Source organism: Dryobates pubescens, chromosome 38 (assembly GCF_014839835.1).
Source record: "Dryobates pubescens isolate bDryPub1 chromosome 38, bDryPub1.pri, whole genome shotgun sequence".
In the NCBI taxonomy this organism is placed as follows: Eukaryota; Metazoa; Chordata; class Aves; order Piciformes; family Picidae; genus Dryobates; species Dryobates pubescens.
In genome coordinates, this window is record NC_071649.1 from 2261536 (window position 1) to 2276768 (window position 15233).

At 47.1% G+C, this 15233-nt stretch overlaps 1 protein-coding gene across 3 annotated transcripts in view; it reads right to left on the minus strand.

Annotated features, from left to right (window-relative positions):
• The window catches only part of ELMO1 (engulfment and cell motility 1), a 372993-nt gene that overhangs the window by 119404 nt on the left and 238356 nt on the right, over positions 1-15233 (minus strand). For all 3 annotated transcript variants that reach the window (XM_054177076.1, XM_054177077.1, XM_054177078.1), the window contains one exon: positions 11092-11228. In XM_054177076.1, the coding sequence (XP_054033051.1) occupies positions 11092-11228 (137 nt within the window). The remainder of the gene's footprint in view (positions 1-11091; positions 11229-15233) is intronic.

Genomic DNA, 15233 nt, shown 5'->3' on the forward strand with positions numbered 1-15233 from the left:
TCTTGGCTACGTATTTATAAACATGAATGATCACTTTAAAAAAGCTTTGCACAGCCTGTGGAGGACTGAGCCTGCTCCAGCTGCCCAGGGTAACCCAAGGGAAGCCCCCAGAGGCAGCTACTTCCATTGGACACAGGTGGATGGAGCAGACGTGGTTTGCTGTGCCAAGGAGAGGAGAGCCCCTCCACACCCACGCACCGTCTCTTCCTCTCACTCCAGCTCCCAGCAGCCCTCCCTCCTCTCCATCACAGTCAGTCTGGATTCACAGTGGCACCTCGGGCAGCCAGGATGATTTTGTCAGATGCTGGGCAGTTACCTCATGTGCTAAAAATAGAGGCAGGCAGCAGCAGAGCCTGCCCGGCAAACGCCTGTTTAAGGGCGAGCGACGTGCTGCACCGAGAGCACACGCGGCACGGGGGCCGCAGACAATGAAGGACGTTTGTGTAAGGACAGATGAGCCAAGGCCAACAAAGCTCCCTGGCTTTTGCTTACCAGACAGCACGTGAAAGGCTTCTGCTGCTCTTTTCAAACACAGCACTGTTTAGGTGGCAATTACTTACAGCCAACCAACAATAACCCGAGCTCTCCTGCTTCCCTAAGAGAGGCTACACAAAAAAAACCCTCCTCGTTGTCAGCTGCATCATTCATCACCATAACCTCATTTCAACTGAGACAACAAATCTCTGAGACACATCACCTCCCCCACCCCTTCCTTCTCCCTCCTTCCCCCCCTGGTTTTTTTTCTGTCTTTGCCTATAATAAGGTCTATAGTCTGGGGAGCTCTCGGGCTGAATTCCATGCATTGTGATTCACAAAATGAGAATCTGCTCTTCTGTGCCCACTGACATTCACATGGGGAGCAATTCGTGCAGCAAAAAGCCATATGCCACACGCACCTCTGAGTTAGCTGAGCTACAAAAACACATCCTAGAGAGAAGGAAGAAAAACACGCAGGGGCGAGAGTGTTTCCCAGGATCTGATTATTACCCACGCTTCCCAGAGAGGAGTGACAGGGGCAGCAGTGCAAAACATGCTGCTTTGGTGCCAGCTGCAGTCAGGTTCTGTCATTTTCCTCGGTGACTAACAGGCTCTACATGCAAGTGGGGGCTTCTGTCTTTCAGCAGAGTGCTAGAGCAGCGGTTAACAGAGCCAGCCGAACCCCCAGCCTTCCTCCTCTGGTTAGCAGCGGTTCCACTCAATCATCTCTCTGAAGGCTGAGAGGTTTATTGGTTTGATCAGCGCCCACAGAGAGGAAAATGAAGAGCACTTTGGAAGCATGAAGTACCAACAGCTTTTAAAATTGCCATCTCCAGGGTGTTCAGCAGAGCCCTGTGTGTTCTGCAGCAACACACAGGCTGTGTGGCAAAGCTGCGGGGGTGCAGGGGGGGCGTAAAATCCACCCTGCCGCTGCTGCCCTGGCTTTACACCACTCAGATTTGTCTCACTCTTCAAACCAACAGTGGCTTTCAGAACTGGGGAAAGGATAAGACAAACAAGTTTCTGACCAAAGAATGGATCATACTCAAACACTCTTTTCTTTTCCTTGTATTTCCTCCTTTTTTCCCTTTCTTTCCTCCTTTTTTCCCTTTCTTTCCTCCTTTTTTCCCTTTCTTTCCTCCTTTTTTCCTTTTCTCCCTTGTTCCTTTCTTTCCTCCTTTTTATCCTTTCTTTCCTCCTTTTTTCCTTTTCTTTCCTCCTTTTTTTCCCCTTTCTTTCCTCCTTTTTTCCTTTCTTTCCTCTTTTTTCCTTTTCTCCCTTGTTCCTTTCTTTCCTCCTTTTTATCCTTTCTTTCCTCCTTTTTTCCTTTTCTTTCCTCCTTTTTTCCCCTTTCTTTCCTCCTTTTTATCCTTTCTTTCCTCCTTTTTTCCTTTTCTTTCCTCCTTTTTTCCCTTTCTTTCCTCCTTTTTTCCTTTCTTTCCTCTTTTTTCCTTTTCTCCCTTGTTCCTTTCTTTCCTCCTTTTTATCCTTTCTTTCCTCCTTTTTTCCTTTTCTTTCCTCCTTTTTTTCCCTTTCTTTCCTCCTTTTTCCCTTTCTTTCCTTTTTTCCTTTCCTCCCTTTTTCCTTTCTTTCCTCCTTTTTTTCTTTTCTTTCCTTTTTCCTTTTCCTTCTTCCTTTTCTCCTTTTCCTTCTTCCCTTTCCTGCTTTTTCCTTTTCTTTCCTCCTTTTTTCCTTTCTTTCCTCCTTTTTGCTTCTTTCCTCCTTTTCCCCCCTCTTTTTTCTTTTAATTTCTCCTTTTTTACTTTCTCCTTCTTTATTTTATTTTCTCCTTCTTTATTTTCTCCTTATTTTCTCCTTTTTTTTTCTTCTTTATTTTCTCCTTTTAAACAATTTTCTACTTTTTACAACTCTTGGTTTTTCCCCTCCAAATAACAGCTGTTTCACCCATCCTGGCATACAAACGGGCAGAATTTCAGCTTCAAAATGTTCTTCTTTTGAAGCCTGTGCCCTCCGTGAAGTCACGACACATCTGATCACTGGAGCAGGAAAGTTCAGCCAGGATAATAACTAGTTGTGATGCTTCTCCTAAAGACTTTCAAAGCCTTCTGGCAAAGACAGAAAATAGCAAAGATATTATTTTTAATGAAGAAAAAAAAATAATCTTTGGGCTAGAAAAGCAGTTCATGTGCTGCAAAGGGCAGAGAAAGGGCAGGTGTTGCTCTTTACTGTGTCATTATGCAGTTTAAGCACCTGTATTTCACACATTAATTGTTTTAAAACATGTTTACATCTCTGACAATGCCAAATGAGACTGAAAAATTTTCCAAGGGGAGAGACTTCTTAGGGTGTTGGGTAGTGACAGGACTGGGGGGGAATGGATCCAAGCTAGAGGAGGGGAGAGTTAGATTAGACACTAGGAAGTTGTTCCCCATGAGGGTGGTGAGAGACTGGCACAGGTTGCCCATGGTGGAAGCCTCATGCCTGGAGGTTTTTGCAGCCAGGCTGGATGTGGCTGTGAGCAAGCTGATCTAGTGTGAGGTAGGGGGCTGGAACTGGCTGATCCTTGAGGTCCCTTCCAACCCTGACCATTCTGTGATTCTGTGAATCAACCAGATTTAAAAAAGCAATACTCTTGATCAGTTCCTTTGAGCTTGACAGGGCCAACCTTTGGGATATGAATATTTAAACTGAGATCTGACTTTCACAGACTGATGCCTCGGTGAGTGGAAGGCCACATCTTCCAGCATCTTCAAACAGCCCTTCTCAGGTTCTTGCTGCCAGAAGCAGCAGAGGAGTGACAAACTGGCTTTGACAAATGCAGTGGGACACACTGGGAGATCTGACAGGTGCAGACAAATGCGGAGAGACAGAGAAGACTGAACAGAGCCCTTCCTAAATGAGCAACCCACAAAGGAATAATCCTGCAAGGGAAAGCACAGAGGGCACAGCAGCCAAATGCTAGGGGCTAGGGAAAGCAGGCTGAAGCAGGCTCTGCCTACATGACAATTAAATTGCACTGCTTGAACCAGACCTTTCTTGAGGAAGTGGTTGCTGATGGAGTAGACCTGAGATTCCCATTGTACTGGGAGGCTGGTTTTCCTCAATGTTGTGTATAAGCTGTGAAGCAGACTTGCAAAATGTTAATTGCTAGACTTTTTCCTTTTTTTAATAAATTCTTGCCTTACCCAATTAATGACACAATATATTTATAGCAATTATCTGTTTCCAATAGGAGCTGATAAAATGCTAATGGCCTCAGGTGTGAAACTGTGGAATTTAATTTGTGCTAATCTGCCTAAGCCTGGGGAATACTGAATTCACTCTATGAGAGAATAATTCATTTGCAGTATCCCTGCCTGGTATAAACAAAGCATTGCCAAGGGAAGGTGCAATAAAAGCTAACAGAGAGGCACAATCATTCCACCAGCCTGGCCTTTCCCACAGGTAAAATGCAAACTGCACAGCCTTCCAAAGCCTCTCTCAAAAGAAGTTAAATGAACCTGCTTCAGACTGGTGGGAAAAAAACAATACACCCATAAGAAAACAATAAATGCTTTGGAGAGCATCTGTGGAGATCTGCTTATTATCCCTTTCCACCCTTGCCACTGAAAGGGGAAGCAGGTGATGGGCAGATTTGCAGAATGGTTTTTACTGTCCAGTGAGTTTGAATTCTTTTTGTCTCCTGTTTGAGGGAATGGTTCTCTCACACTCCTGGAGCTGTGGTTTGCCATCCTCTTCCAAGCAGCCCCGTGAGGGGGTGGGAATGAGGGGTACAAACACAGAGGAAAGACCTTTGGGGCTGAAGCTGCTGCTGCAGCCTGTGGTAGGGTAATGGAGGAGGCTGGAGCAAACTGCCAGACATCCTGGTTTGGCTTTTGGCCCTGCTGCTGCTTCACTACCACTTGATCTCCCGGTGGCCTTTGCAAGGCATCAAGATTCTACCAACTCCACAACAAGAAGGAAAGCACAGAATATTGTTAGTGCCACTAGATCACAGAATCACAGCATGTTAGGGGCTGGAGGAGACCTTGAAAGCTTCTCCAGTCCAACCCCCCTGCCAGAGCAGGAGGACCTGCAGCAGGTCATACAGGAACACATCCAGGCAGGTTTTGAATATCTCCAGAGAGGGAGACTCCACAATCCCCCTGGGCAGCCTGCTCCAGGGCTCTGTCACCCTCACAGGGAAAAATTTTTTCCTCCTGTTTCCATGGAGCTTCCTATGCCTCAGCTTCAACCCCTGCCCCTTGTGCTGGCACTGGGCATCACCCAGCAGAGCCTGGCTCCAGCCTCTGGGCACTCATGCTTTGCATATTTATAAACATTAATGAGGTCACCTCTCAGTCTCCTCCTCTCCAAGCTAAAGAGACTCAGGGATGGCACCACTTGAGTGTGCTGGGAGACCTTCCAGGCCAGGCATGGAGCTGCCATTGCTAGGACTAGCACTAGGACAACAAGGCTGCAGGCATGTGGGGCACTTCAGACTGGATCAGCAGTCTGCTCTTGGAGGCTCCTCAGAGGGCCTGGTGGCAGCTCCTCTGCCAGGTCCATGCTTTGACCCTTTCCAAATGACCTTCTACATCATTGCTTCCTTACTGGTAGCTCACATCACCTGGTGGTGCTGTTGGTCCCACACACACTGCCACACAAAACACAGAAGCATGCTCTTGAAAACCTGCCCTTTAACACTCAGTCATACTTTGAACCTAGCCTCACACAGCTACTCATCCTCCAGCTGCTCACAGTGTGACAACACCGGAGGAGCCAAGAAACCTGTGGCGTGACATGGCATTTCCAAACCATCAGTGACCAAGCAAAGAAGTGTTTTCCATTTTTATGCTAGGGTTGGTTACCTTTTCTGTTATCTTGTCACAGAGCAAGGAAAAATGCTGACAGGTTCTGACCATGAGCAATAAACATCTTTGGTGGTTATCAAACCCCTCGCTGTGTGCTCTGCTCTTTAATTACGGGACTCATGTAGGGCATTTATGGTCTGCATCTGCTGCCACTGAGAGCAATGTCTACTCCAGTGACTACCTGCCAGGACAGTTTGTTATGGGTGTGCCTGTCAGTGACATCTTCTCCCCATGCAGTGCTACAGGCTGGGGACAGAGCGGCTGGAGAGCAGCCAGGCAGAGAGGGACCTGGGGGGACTGGTTGATAGTAGGCTGAACATGAGCCAGCAGTGTGCCCAGGTGGCCAAGAAGGCCAATGGCAGCCTGGTCTGCATCAGGAACAGTGTGGCCAGCAGGAGCAGGGAAGTCCTTCTGCCCTGTACTCAGCACTGGTTAGACCACGCCTTGAGTCCTGTGTCCAGTTCTGGGCCCCTCAGTTTAGGAAAGATGCTGAGTTGCTGGAAGGTGTCCAGAGAAGGGCAACAAAGCTGGGGAGGGGTCTGGAGCACAGCCCTGTGAGGAGAGGCTGAGGGAGCTGGGGTTGCTTAGCCTGGAGAAGAGGAGGCTCAGGGGAGACCTTCTTGCTCTCTGCAACTACCTGAAGGGAGGTTGTAGCCAGGTGGGGGTTGGTCTCTTCTCCCAGGCAAGCAGCACCAGAACAAGAGGACACAGTCTCAAGCTGTGCCAGGGGATGTTTAGGCTGGAGGTGAGGAAGAAATTCTTCCCAGCAAGAGAGATTGGCCATTGGAATGTGCTGCCCAGGGAGGTGGTGGAGTCCCTGTCCCTGGAGGTGTTTAGGAAAAGCCTGGCTGAGGCACTTGGTGCCATGGTTGAGTTGATTAGATGGTGTTGGGTGATAGGTTGGACTCGATGATCTCTGAGGTCTTTTCCAATCTGGTTAATTCTGCATTCTGCTGAGCTGAGCCCATTGCTGTGCTGGGGGATCCACTGCTGATGGCTTGGTGTGACACTGCAATAGCCACACACTGCAGGTGCAGTTGCTCAGGGTACCAAGGTCTGCCACTGTGAAATGGATGTGAACTTTGTCAAAATGCTGAATCCAGAGGGGTTGGGGGGGTTCTGAGAATGTTCTTATTCCAACATAAACATTCCCAGAGCATTTACAAGCTGGTGTTTACAGCACTGTGATCTCAAACACGGCCGGTAGTTAAAATAAATTTACTAGGAGCTGTCAGCAAGGAGAAAAAATGTATTGGCAGCATCATTAGCCAACCTTGTCCTACTTTCCTATTCCTTAAACCTGTACTTTCAGTAGATTTTGATTTCAAGCATCATAACCACAGGGCTGTCAAAGTTTTCCAGTTTTGATCATCCCCTACTTATCTTTAGCTATGTTGAAATATTAATCTGTGTTTTGATATGAAGAGTCACTCTTGGCCATCTAAAAGCCTAAAACTGCACTAACATACTAACAAAAGCAGCTATCCCTCTGCCTGTTCCCTGCAAAGCAGCTTCAAAACCTTGGTAGGTGAATCAAAGAATTTAACTGTTTCCCTTCCGCACTGGGACTAGAAGCAGCAATTTTTCTTCTTAATACCTGAAGGCATCCTACAGGAAGGCTGCAGAGGGACTTTTCATAAGGATGTCCAGCAATAAATAGGACAAGGGGGAATGGTTGGAATCTGAGGGAGAGCAGGGTTAGACTGGATCTTAGGAAGCAGTTCTTCAGTAGGGGGGTGGTGAGGCTCTGGAATAGGCTGCTAGGGAAGGTTGTGGCTGCCGCCTTCTCTGGAGATTTTCAAGACCCATCTGGATGTGTTCCTGTATTACCTGTGCTGGATTCTCTGGTCCTGCTCTGGCAGGGGGGTTGGACTGGAAGATCTTCAGAGGTGTCTTCCAACCCCTAACATCCTGTGAGCCTGTGATCCTCCATGAGGATAGAGTAGAGTAGAGTAGAGTAGAGTAGAGTAGAGTAGAGTAGAGTAGAGTAGAATAGAGTAGAATAGAGTAGAATAGAGTAGAATAGAATAGAATAGAATAGAATAGAATAGAATAGAATAGAATAGGACTAGACTAGACCAGACCAGACCAGGTTGGAAAAGACCTTTGAGATCATCAAGTCCAACCTATCACCCAACACCATCTGATCAACTCAACCATGGCACCAAGTGCCTCATTCTGTCTCCTCCTGAACACCTCCAGTGACGGTGACTCCACCACCTCCCTGGGCAGACTCTTTCAATGGGCAGGCTGGTGATGAAGGCTGGTTTCTACAGTGGAGTGGATAAATGAGTCCACCTTCTTACAGTCATCCAAAATTCATCACACAATGCTTTCCTCTGCTGCAATAGAAGATGTAGAATTATGTAAAGCTTAGAGACAAGATTAGATTTTCAAAGTCATAAACCATGCTGTCTGCTCACAGATGACTGTGGAGGACAGAGATTGGAAGATGTCCTTTGATCATCTGTAGGCCCAGAGGAAAACAAAAAGGTTTCAAATGGAATTGTTGCCACTTGCATGTCTGTCTATCCACCTGCATCTCAATTCCTCCAGAAAGCTCAGCAGAGATGAATTATGTATGCCTTAAAAACGCTACAAAGGCACAATATGAGCTTAGCTGCCTGACTGAATTACTCTTTTCAAGCATCTACCACTATATTGAGAAGCTGTGAAAGGGGCTTTAGGTCTGACAGTATCATGCTATCACCATAGAGATCTAAGGAGTTTTTCTAAGGCAAGGATTAACAAAAGGTGTCTGTTCAAATGAATGGAAATCAGAGAGACAAAGCATGGGATCATAAATATTTCACTAAGCCACCACACCATTCTTCCAGCTCTGAGCAAAGTGCTGTTTTAATTATCTTCTTAAGCTTTAAAAATAAATAAATCAACAAACCTATCCCCAACATGAAGAACCACAATGCTTCAGTCTGCCTCTGTGTCATCAAGAGGAAGTCTCCATCTGATGCTTAAAAAACCCCTGGAGAAGCAGCACTGGAACCTGAGGGGAAGTATTCAATCACCTCACTTCTTTCAGCAGCTGTCATCATCTGACACAAGAGAGGAAGAAATAAATCTCTGGATGTGCACACAGAGCTCCTCAAGGTACAAAGCCATTGTGATTAACCACAAGTTTAAAACTGAACCAAAAGCTCCTCTTGGTCACTTAGGATTAAAGATTAAAGCAAGTGGGAGAGGTTTTTTAGCAGAATTCCCAGGTCTCAAGAGTTAACCATCCTACACGCTGACAGTGTCCAGTTTTGTTTTGGAGGGGGAAGGGGAGATGGAAGAATGTGACCCCCATCAGCCAGCTGGGTAGCAAGCCACAGCAAAGTGGTGTTTCATACATTACCAAGACAATCAAGGTACTGAAACTGAAAAGCAGTAACATAAAGAGTGGATAAAAGAGGATTTTCCCACGTTAACTAAGCTACTGCATCTTCTGAGACCTGCTTCCTTCCCATTCCCTCCTGAAAGTAGGAGCTGAATGTTCCCTGGGTCCACATGGCCTTTGCCTGCCAAGGTTTCAGAAGTAACTGCACAGAAACAGGTAACCTTCCCTTAGCAGACAGCAAAGATGCAGAAAGAACACTAACATGGCATGAGCACCAAAACCTCCTACCAGGCAGGGATGAAGAATGGTGTCGCTCAGTCTGGTAAAGCCATCAGCACTGGCAGCTGTCACCCACCGACCAGCTGGGTTCCACCATACAACATATCAGCCCCCACGAATCCAGAAGTGCTTCACAAGCCCACACAGCAAGGCAGTTTGCTCCACTCAGATCCCTGCAGACACTGATCAGCTGAATAGTGCACACCACCACCACCACATGTCATCTGAAGTGGATAAGAGCTCAGAAATCTCCTTATGACTAGAAGAAAGAATTTCCCAAGCACTGATATAGGCTGGGCAGGGACTGGCTTGAGAGCAGCCCTAAAGAATAGGACCTGGGGGTGCTGGTGGAGGGGAAGCTCAACAGGAGCCAGCAGTGAGCACTTGCAGCCCAGGAAGCCAACCAGAGCCTGGGCTGCAGCAAGAGAAGCAGAGCCAGCAGGGCAAGGGAGGTGATTCTCCCCCTCTACTCCGCACTGCTGAGACCACACCTGGAGCACTGTGTCCAGTTCTGGAGCCTCTATTATAGGAAGGATCTGGAGGTGCTGGAAGGTGTCCAGAGAAGGGCCACAAGGATGAGCAGAGGGCTGGAGCTGCTCCCCTATGAGGACAGACTGAGGGAGTTGGGGTTGTGCAGTCTGGAGAAGAGAAGGCTCCCAGGAGACCTAATTGTGGCCTTGCAGTATCTGAAGGGGGCTACAAGAAAGGTGGGGAGGGACTTTTGAGGGTGTCAGGGAGTGATAGGACTGGGGGGAATGGAACAAAACTAGAAATGGATAGATTCAGATTGGATGTTAGGAAGAAGTTCTTCCCCACGAGGGTGATGAGAGACTGGCACAGGTTGCCCAGGGAGGTGGTGGAAGCCTCATGCCTGGAGGTTTGAAGGCTGTGAGCAACCTGCTGTCGTGTGAGGTGTCCCTGCCCATGGCAAGGGGCTTGGAACTGGCAGATCCTTGAGGTCCCCTCCAACCCTGACAATTCTGTTATTCTATGAAGCAGTCTCCACAAGGTTGCCTTTTTAAAGCCTGTGGTTCTAGGTTTCTATACAGTTCAATGAACTCTCTTTGCTATTGCTCCTTCTGTACTCCTGGACCATAAGAGAAGTGGCTCAGAAATTCCATGCAAGACAAAGCCTCCAGGTCACCTACAGCTACAGCAGCATGCATTTTGGGCTTGCCTCCTCTCTGCTGTGTGGGCTCTGGTACTGCTATTAACTATCTTAACCAAAAGAACTCCCCAAAGGTGAGCTATTCAACACCTAAGGATCCACCACTACTCTGCAGTGGAGCATGGGCATTTAGACTGCTCCAGAAGCAGATGGTTCCAACAAGCTTGGCATGATCATTCTTACCAGCTCTCATGTAACATTTCAGCCTGGTGGTTTCAGAGCACTTATATGGCACATGCTGGCACAGTCTCACTTTTCATTCTGAACCAAGAGCTCTATAACCAACTGTCAGGAAGAGGCTCTCAAGATCCAGTCAAAAGATCCCAACAACGATAAGGATGCCAGCTGGCCACATGAGTTTGCCATTCTTACAAGATACCAAAGATACTTTCAAGCCTCCTGGTAAGAGAGTTAAAACAGAATGTTTGGGGACCACTAAGACACCTCTGTTCTCCATAGCTTTGCTGACAGTCAAGAGATTGGCTGCAGCTTCCAGAACTCTGCCTTACAACTTCAAGGGTGCCATACTGAGTGGGTTTTTTTTGTTTGGTTTGGTGGGTGAGGGTTTTTTGTTTGTTTTAGCAGGATAAATTGCACAGCACTTAGTCAGGGTTGAGCCCATTCTTGAATGTTTTATCACTTTAGGCCCCACATGAAATGAAAAGGATGCACAGAATCACCACTGCAGTACTCACTTTGCATTATTTACAACCTCAGAGGCTGCAGCACTTCAGCACAATATTGGTAACATAAAGTCAGCATTTCCCCTCAAGCCAGGTTTCTACTTTCACAGTTTGCAGAGGAACAGGATGGGAAAAGGTCTGTGAACCTCCCTTACACATCCCATCTCCTGCCTCCCCTTTGTAAAAGCTTTATGAGCAAAGAGTCTGATCAGATGAAAACTCCACAGCACTCAAGAGAGGCAGGATCAGTAACTCTCTGTGCCCCTAGAGAACCACACATGGCCTTGTTTCACCATCCTGCCCACTTGATTCCCACCCCAGCCTTTCTCTTGCCTTGTTAAAGTCCTCTGAAGTTGCCCTCATTTCCTTCCAAGTCTTGTTCAAGAGCTGGATGCAGATGCAGAAGAACTCCTCGAAGGATCTGTCGTGGGTGAAGAACATGGGGTGGAAATCGTTGCAGGTCTCACTCGCTAAAAAACAAACCAGAAGGACAAGGAGGGTGAGATGAAATATGTACAGACAGGAGCTCCAGAAAACAGACAGAAAATACCATCAGCCACAAAGCTCAGAAGCCACTCTAGCTAGGAGGAGTCCCAGTTCCAGAAGAAAAGGATGTCAAAATATTATCCTGAAAAAAACAGCCTTGGCCAACACTCTCAAAGGCAAGGAAACACTGCACAAAGTGTTTGAGGAGACCAGCAGCAAGAACAAGTGGAAGCAGCCAACTGTTTGCAGAATACACAATTAACCAGGCTGGAGAAGACCTTGGAGATCATCAAGTCCAACCTATCACCCAACACCATCTAATCAACTTAACCATGACACCAAGTGCCTCAGCCAGGCTCTTCCTAAACACCTCCAGGGATGGTGACTCCACCACCTCCCTGGGCAGCACATCCCAAGGGCCAATCTCTCTTTCCTAACATCCAGCCTAAATCTCCCCTGGCACAGCTTGAGACTGTGTCCTCTTGTTCTGGTGCTGCTTGCCTGGGAGAAGAGACCAATCCCCACCTGGCTACAACCTCCCTTTAAGGTAGTTGCAGAGAGCAAGAAGGTCTCCCCTGAGCCTCCTCTTCTCCAGGCTAAGCAACCCCAGCTCCCTCAGCCTCTCCTCACAGGGCTGTGCTCCAGACCCCTCCCCAGCTTTGTTGCCCTTTGCTGCCTGAGTATTCTCTCAATGGGTGTTTTATCTGTGCCAAGTTTTGCTGTTCAGGACAGATAGACACAGGGAAGAAGCTCACGTCTCCTCATCAAAACAACAGCCTTCCCCCACTGCTGCTGCCTGCTGAGATCCAAACCCCATCAGTCACAGACCAGCACTGGATCAATGTACACATTGAAACATGAAGCTCTGCTGACACAGCAGCTGATCTACCAGATTGTACATGGATATACCACAGAGGTAACCAGAGAGCTCCAGACATGTAGATAGGAAGGTAACTGATTCAATTTGTTCTGTGAAAATAACTGGAAACACAAGAAATGTAACTTCTGTCACCTGTCTCTTACCTGAGAGGGAAGAAAACAAAAAGCCCAACAACTAAGCCTCTATTTCATGATAAACATTTGCTTGAAGGAAAGGAAATAAAAAGAATACTCTAACAATGACCCCCAAAGCAAAAAGCACAGCTTGGCAACCCTGCTGTGAATCTCCTTCAGCAAAGAATGGATTTATTTTTTCCCCCAAAAAACCCCCAAGGGCTGCAGCAATGCTGACCTCCAGGCATATCTGAACAGCCTGTGAACAGAAGGGGCTACAGACAAGGGCTGAATAGAATAGAATAGAGTAGAGTAGAGTAGAGTAGAGTAGAGTAGAGTAGAGTAGAGTAGACCAGGTTGGAAAAGACCTTGGAGATCATCAAGTCCAACCTATCACCCAACACCATCTAAGCAACTCAACCATGGCACCAAGTGCCTCATCCAGGCTCTTCTTAAACACCTCCAGGGATGGTAACTCCTCCACTTCCCTGGGCAGCACATTCCAATGGCCAAGCTCTCTTTCTGGGAAGGATTTCTTCCTCACCTCCAGCCTAAACATCCCCTGGCACACCTTGAGACTGTGTCTTCTTGTTCTGGTGCTGGGTGCCTGGGCAAAGAGACCAACCCTCACCTGGCTACAACCTCCCTTCAGGTAGTTGTAGAGAGCAATGAGGTCTCCCCTGAGCCTCCTCCTCTCCAGGCTAAGCAACCCCAGCTCCCTCAGGATCCCAAGGCCCTGCAGGATCACCTCCTTTGCTTGCATATTTATGTTTTCAGAAGACTAACAAAGTGGACTAAGCCTTTGTCCTGGTTTGAGCCAGAAGCCACTCAGGACAGAAGGTATTTACCCCAAAGGAGTAAATAAAAACACTTACACAGAACTGGAGGATAACTTTAAATGCTATTTACAGAAATAAACAGAAGTACAAAAGGTACCAAGGCACAAAAAGATATATACAATCACTCAGAATCAGCTTTGCCCCCCCAAGGGAGGCCTCACCTATGCAGTAAAATGTAGACACCCACCACCACAAACCCTCCCCCATGCATCCACAGTGAAAGCCAGAGCCAGGAGAGATAAATGTGGACGTGCTCTCCATTAAATAGAGAGATACAGGAAAGGGTAATGGAATAACAAATCACAGTGTCCTGGTCCTCCCTCTGGGAGGACTGTCCACTCCCTGAGACTACTAATCCTTCTGGAGGGATTCATCTGTGTGCTAGGACAGTTAGCCCTTAACCTATAACAGCCTTTCTTCAGCTACCCAGTCCCCAAATCGCTCAGGTTCAGCTTCCCCCTCTGCATGAGAGCTCCTCTGGATTTACCCAGATGTGGCTCTCTTGTCTATACAGCAACACCTTCCCATACTTCAAGATCAAACAGGCAGTGCCTTAGGCAAGCTCCCTCCTCTGCCAAGCCAGCAGAATTATCAAGCACTAGGATAAATCACCCTTTTCCTGAGGCTGGATGACTACCTGACATCTGCTTCCTCTCAGTGGAACTGGAGAAATTAGAATTAAGACTCTTTGCAGGAGAATGTGAATGGCTCAGGCAGGCTGACTCCCTGCACCAGCTGCAAGCTCTTGCTCCTGGCAGCTCTTTTAGATGCAAACCTATCCTTTTAGTGTGCCCATAGTCACCTCTGCTGCACCAGTAGCTCTGCCACAGGGACAGGAGGTGTGCATTGAATCACCTGAACCTTCAATGAGAAAGGTTTCTGGACTTTCCCAATGTGTGAGAGTCCAATTGAAAAGCAAAACTCTGGAGCTTAATTGTGAATCTGAAGCTCAATTTTAACATCAGGTTTACCCAGATCTCATCAATTGCTCAGCTACCTAAGTGAGAGGGAGAGCTAATTTTGGAACACAGGTTTCATTCTAATCAACTAAACTCCATTTACTTCACAGGATGTGCAGTCAAGGGGGAATTAGTCAAAGCAGAGAATTGTATTCATGAGGTACAATTCAGTCCCTTTAAAGGAATAAAATGCCTCAGGTATCATTTTCTGTGCACCTTCAGCTTCCATTCATGCCACTGGAGCTGCAAGGGCTCAGCACTTCCCATAATCAGACCTTCAGCCTGTAATAATGTCAGAGACACAACAGAACAGGTTCTCAGAGGGCAGGTGTCTTTAAATCATGAAATACTACAATGATGAGAAGACACAAAATAACCCCAGGCAGAAGAATGCAGCCTGTACCTCCGCTGTATAAATCACAGCGTGAAACGAGGCAATAACCCCAGACGCACGCTGGCCTTTCTGATCCTCCTCAGAGCCCGAGCATAGCACTGCTCCTGCTCATAAAAATCAATAATTCAGAATTAATGGAAAGGCCAGGGATTCTCAGAAACTTCATCATCATTTCTAACTCATGCTTCTTAGGAGAATCACCCCCAAACAGGAGCTACAGCCTTGACTGCTCTGCATGCAGAATCAGAGGTGCTGCCTCAGCTCCCTACCTCTTTTATAAGTAGGCAACATACTGTGTTCTGTGCCATTTCAGTCTGAAAAGCAGAGAGTAGAAATCACTGTTATTTCTATCAATGGAGAAAGGCAGGATCAGTGCCTTAAAGCACAAAACAAGTCCCAAGAACAACAGGAAAGCAGCCGATAAACAGCTGCCTCACCATTCCCACCAGCATCCAGAGTAGAAAACGGCAAGGAAAAAACCCAACTCAAACCCAATTGATAAACAGCTGCTTCACAATTCCCACCAGCATCCAGAGAGATAAATGGGGAAGAAAAAAAATCCATACTTGACTTCAAACACATCTTTCTATGCCTCATAAATTCTATCCAAAACGAGACAATGCAATGGCACAATCAGGAAGTCAGCACATCAGTGGTGTTTCCATTACAGCGTATCTCGAGGCTGCCTGCAGCTCAGGTCATGTCTGTGCTCTGCTCAGAGTGTTTAAATAGCTAATGAAAGATGGACCTTTCTCCTCCTTTTGACAGGCAAGATGAAGGAAGAGGCAATGCTGTGTCCCAGTG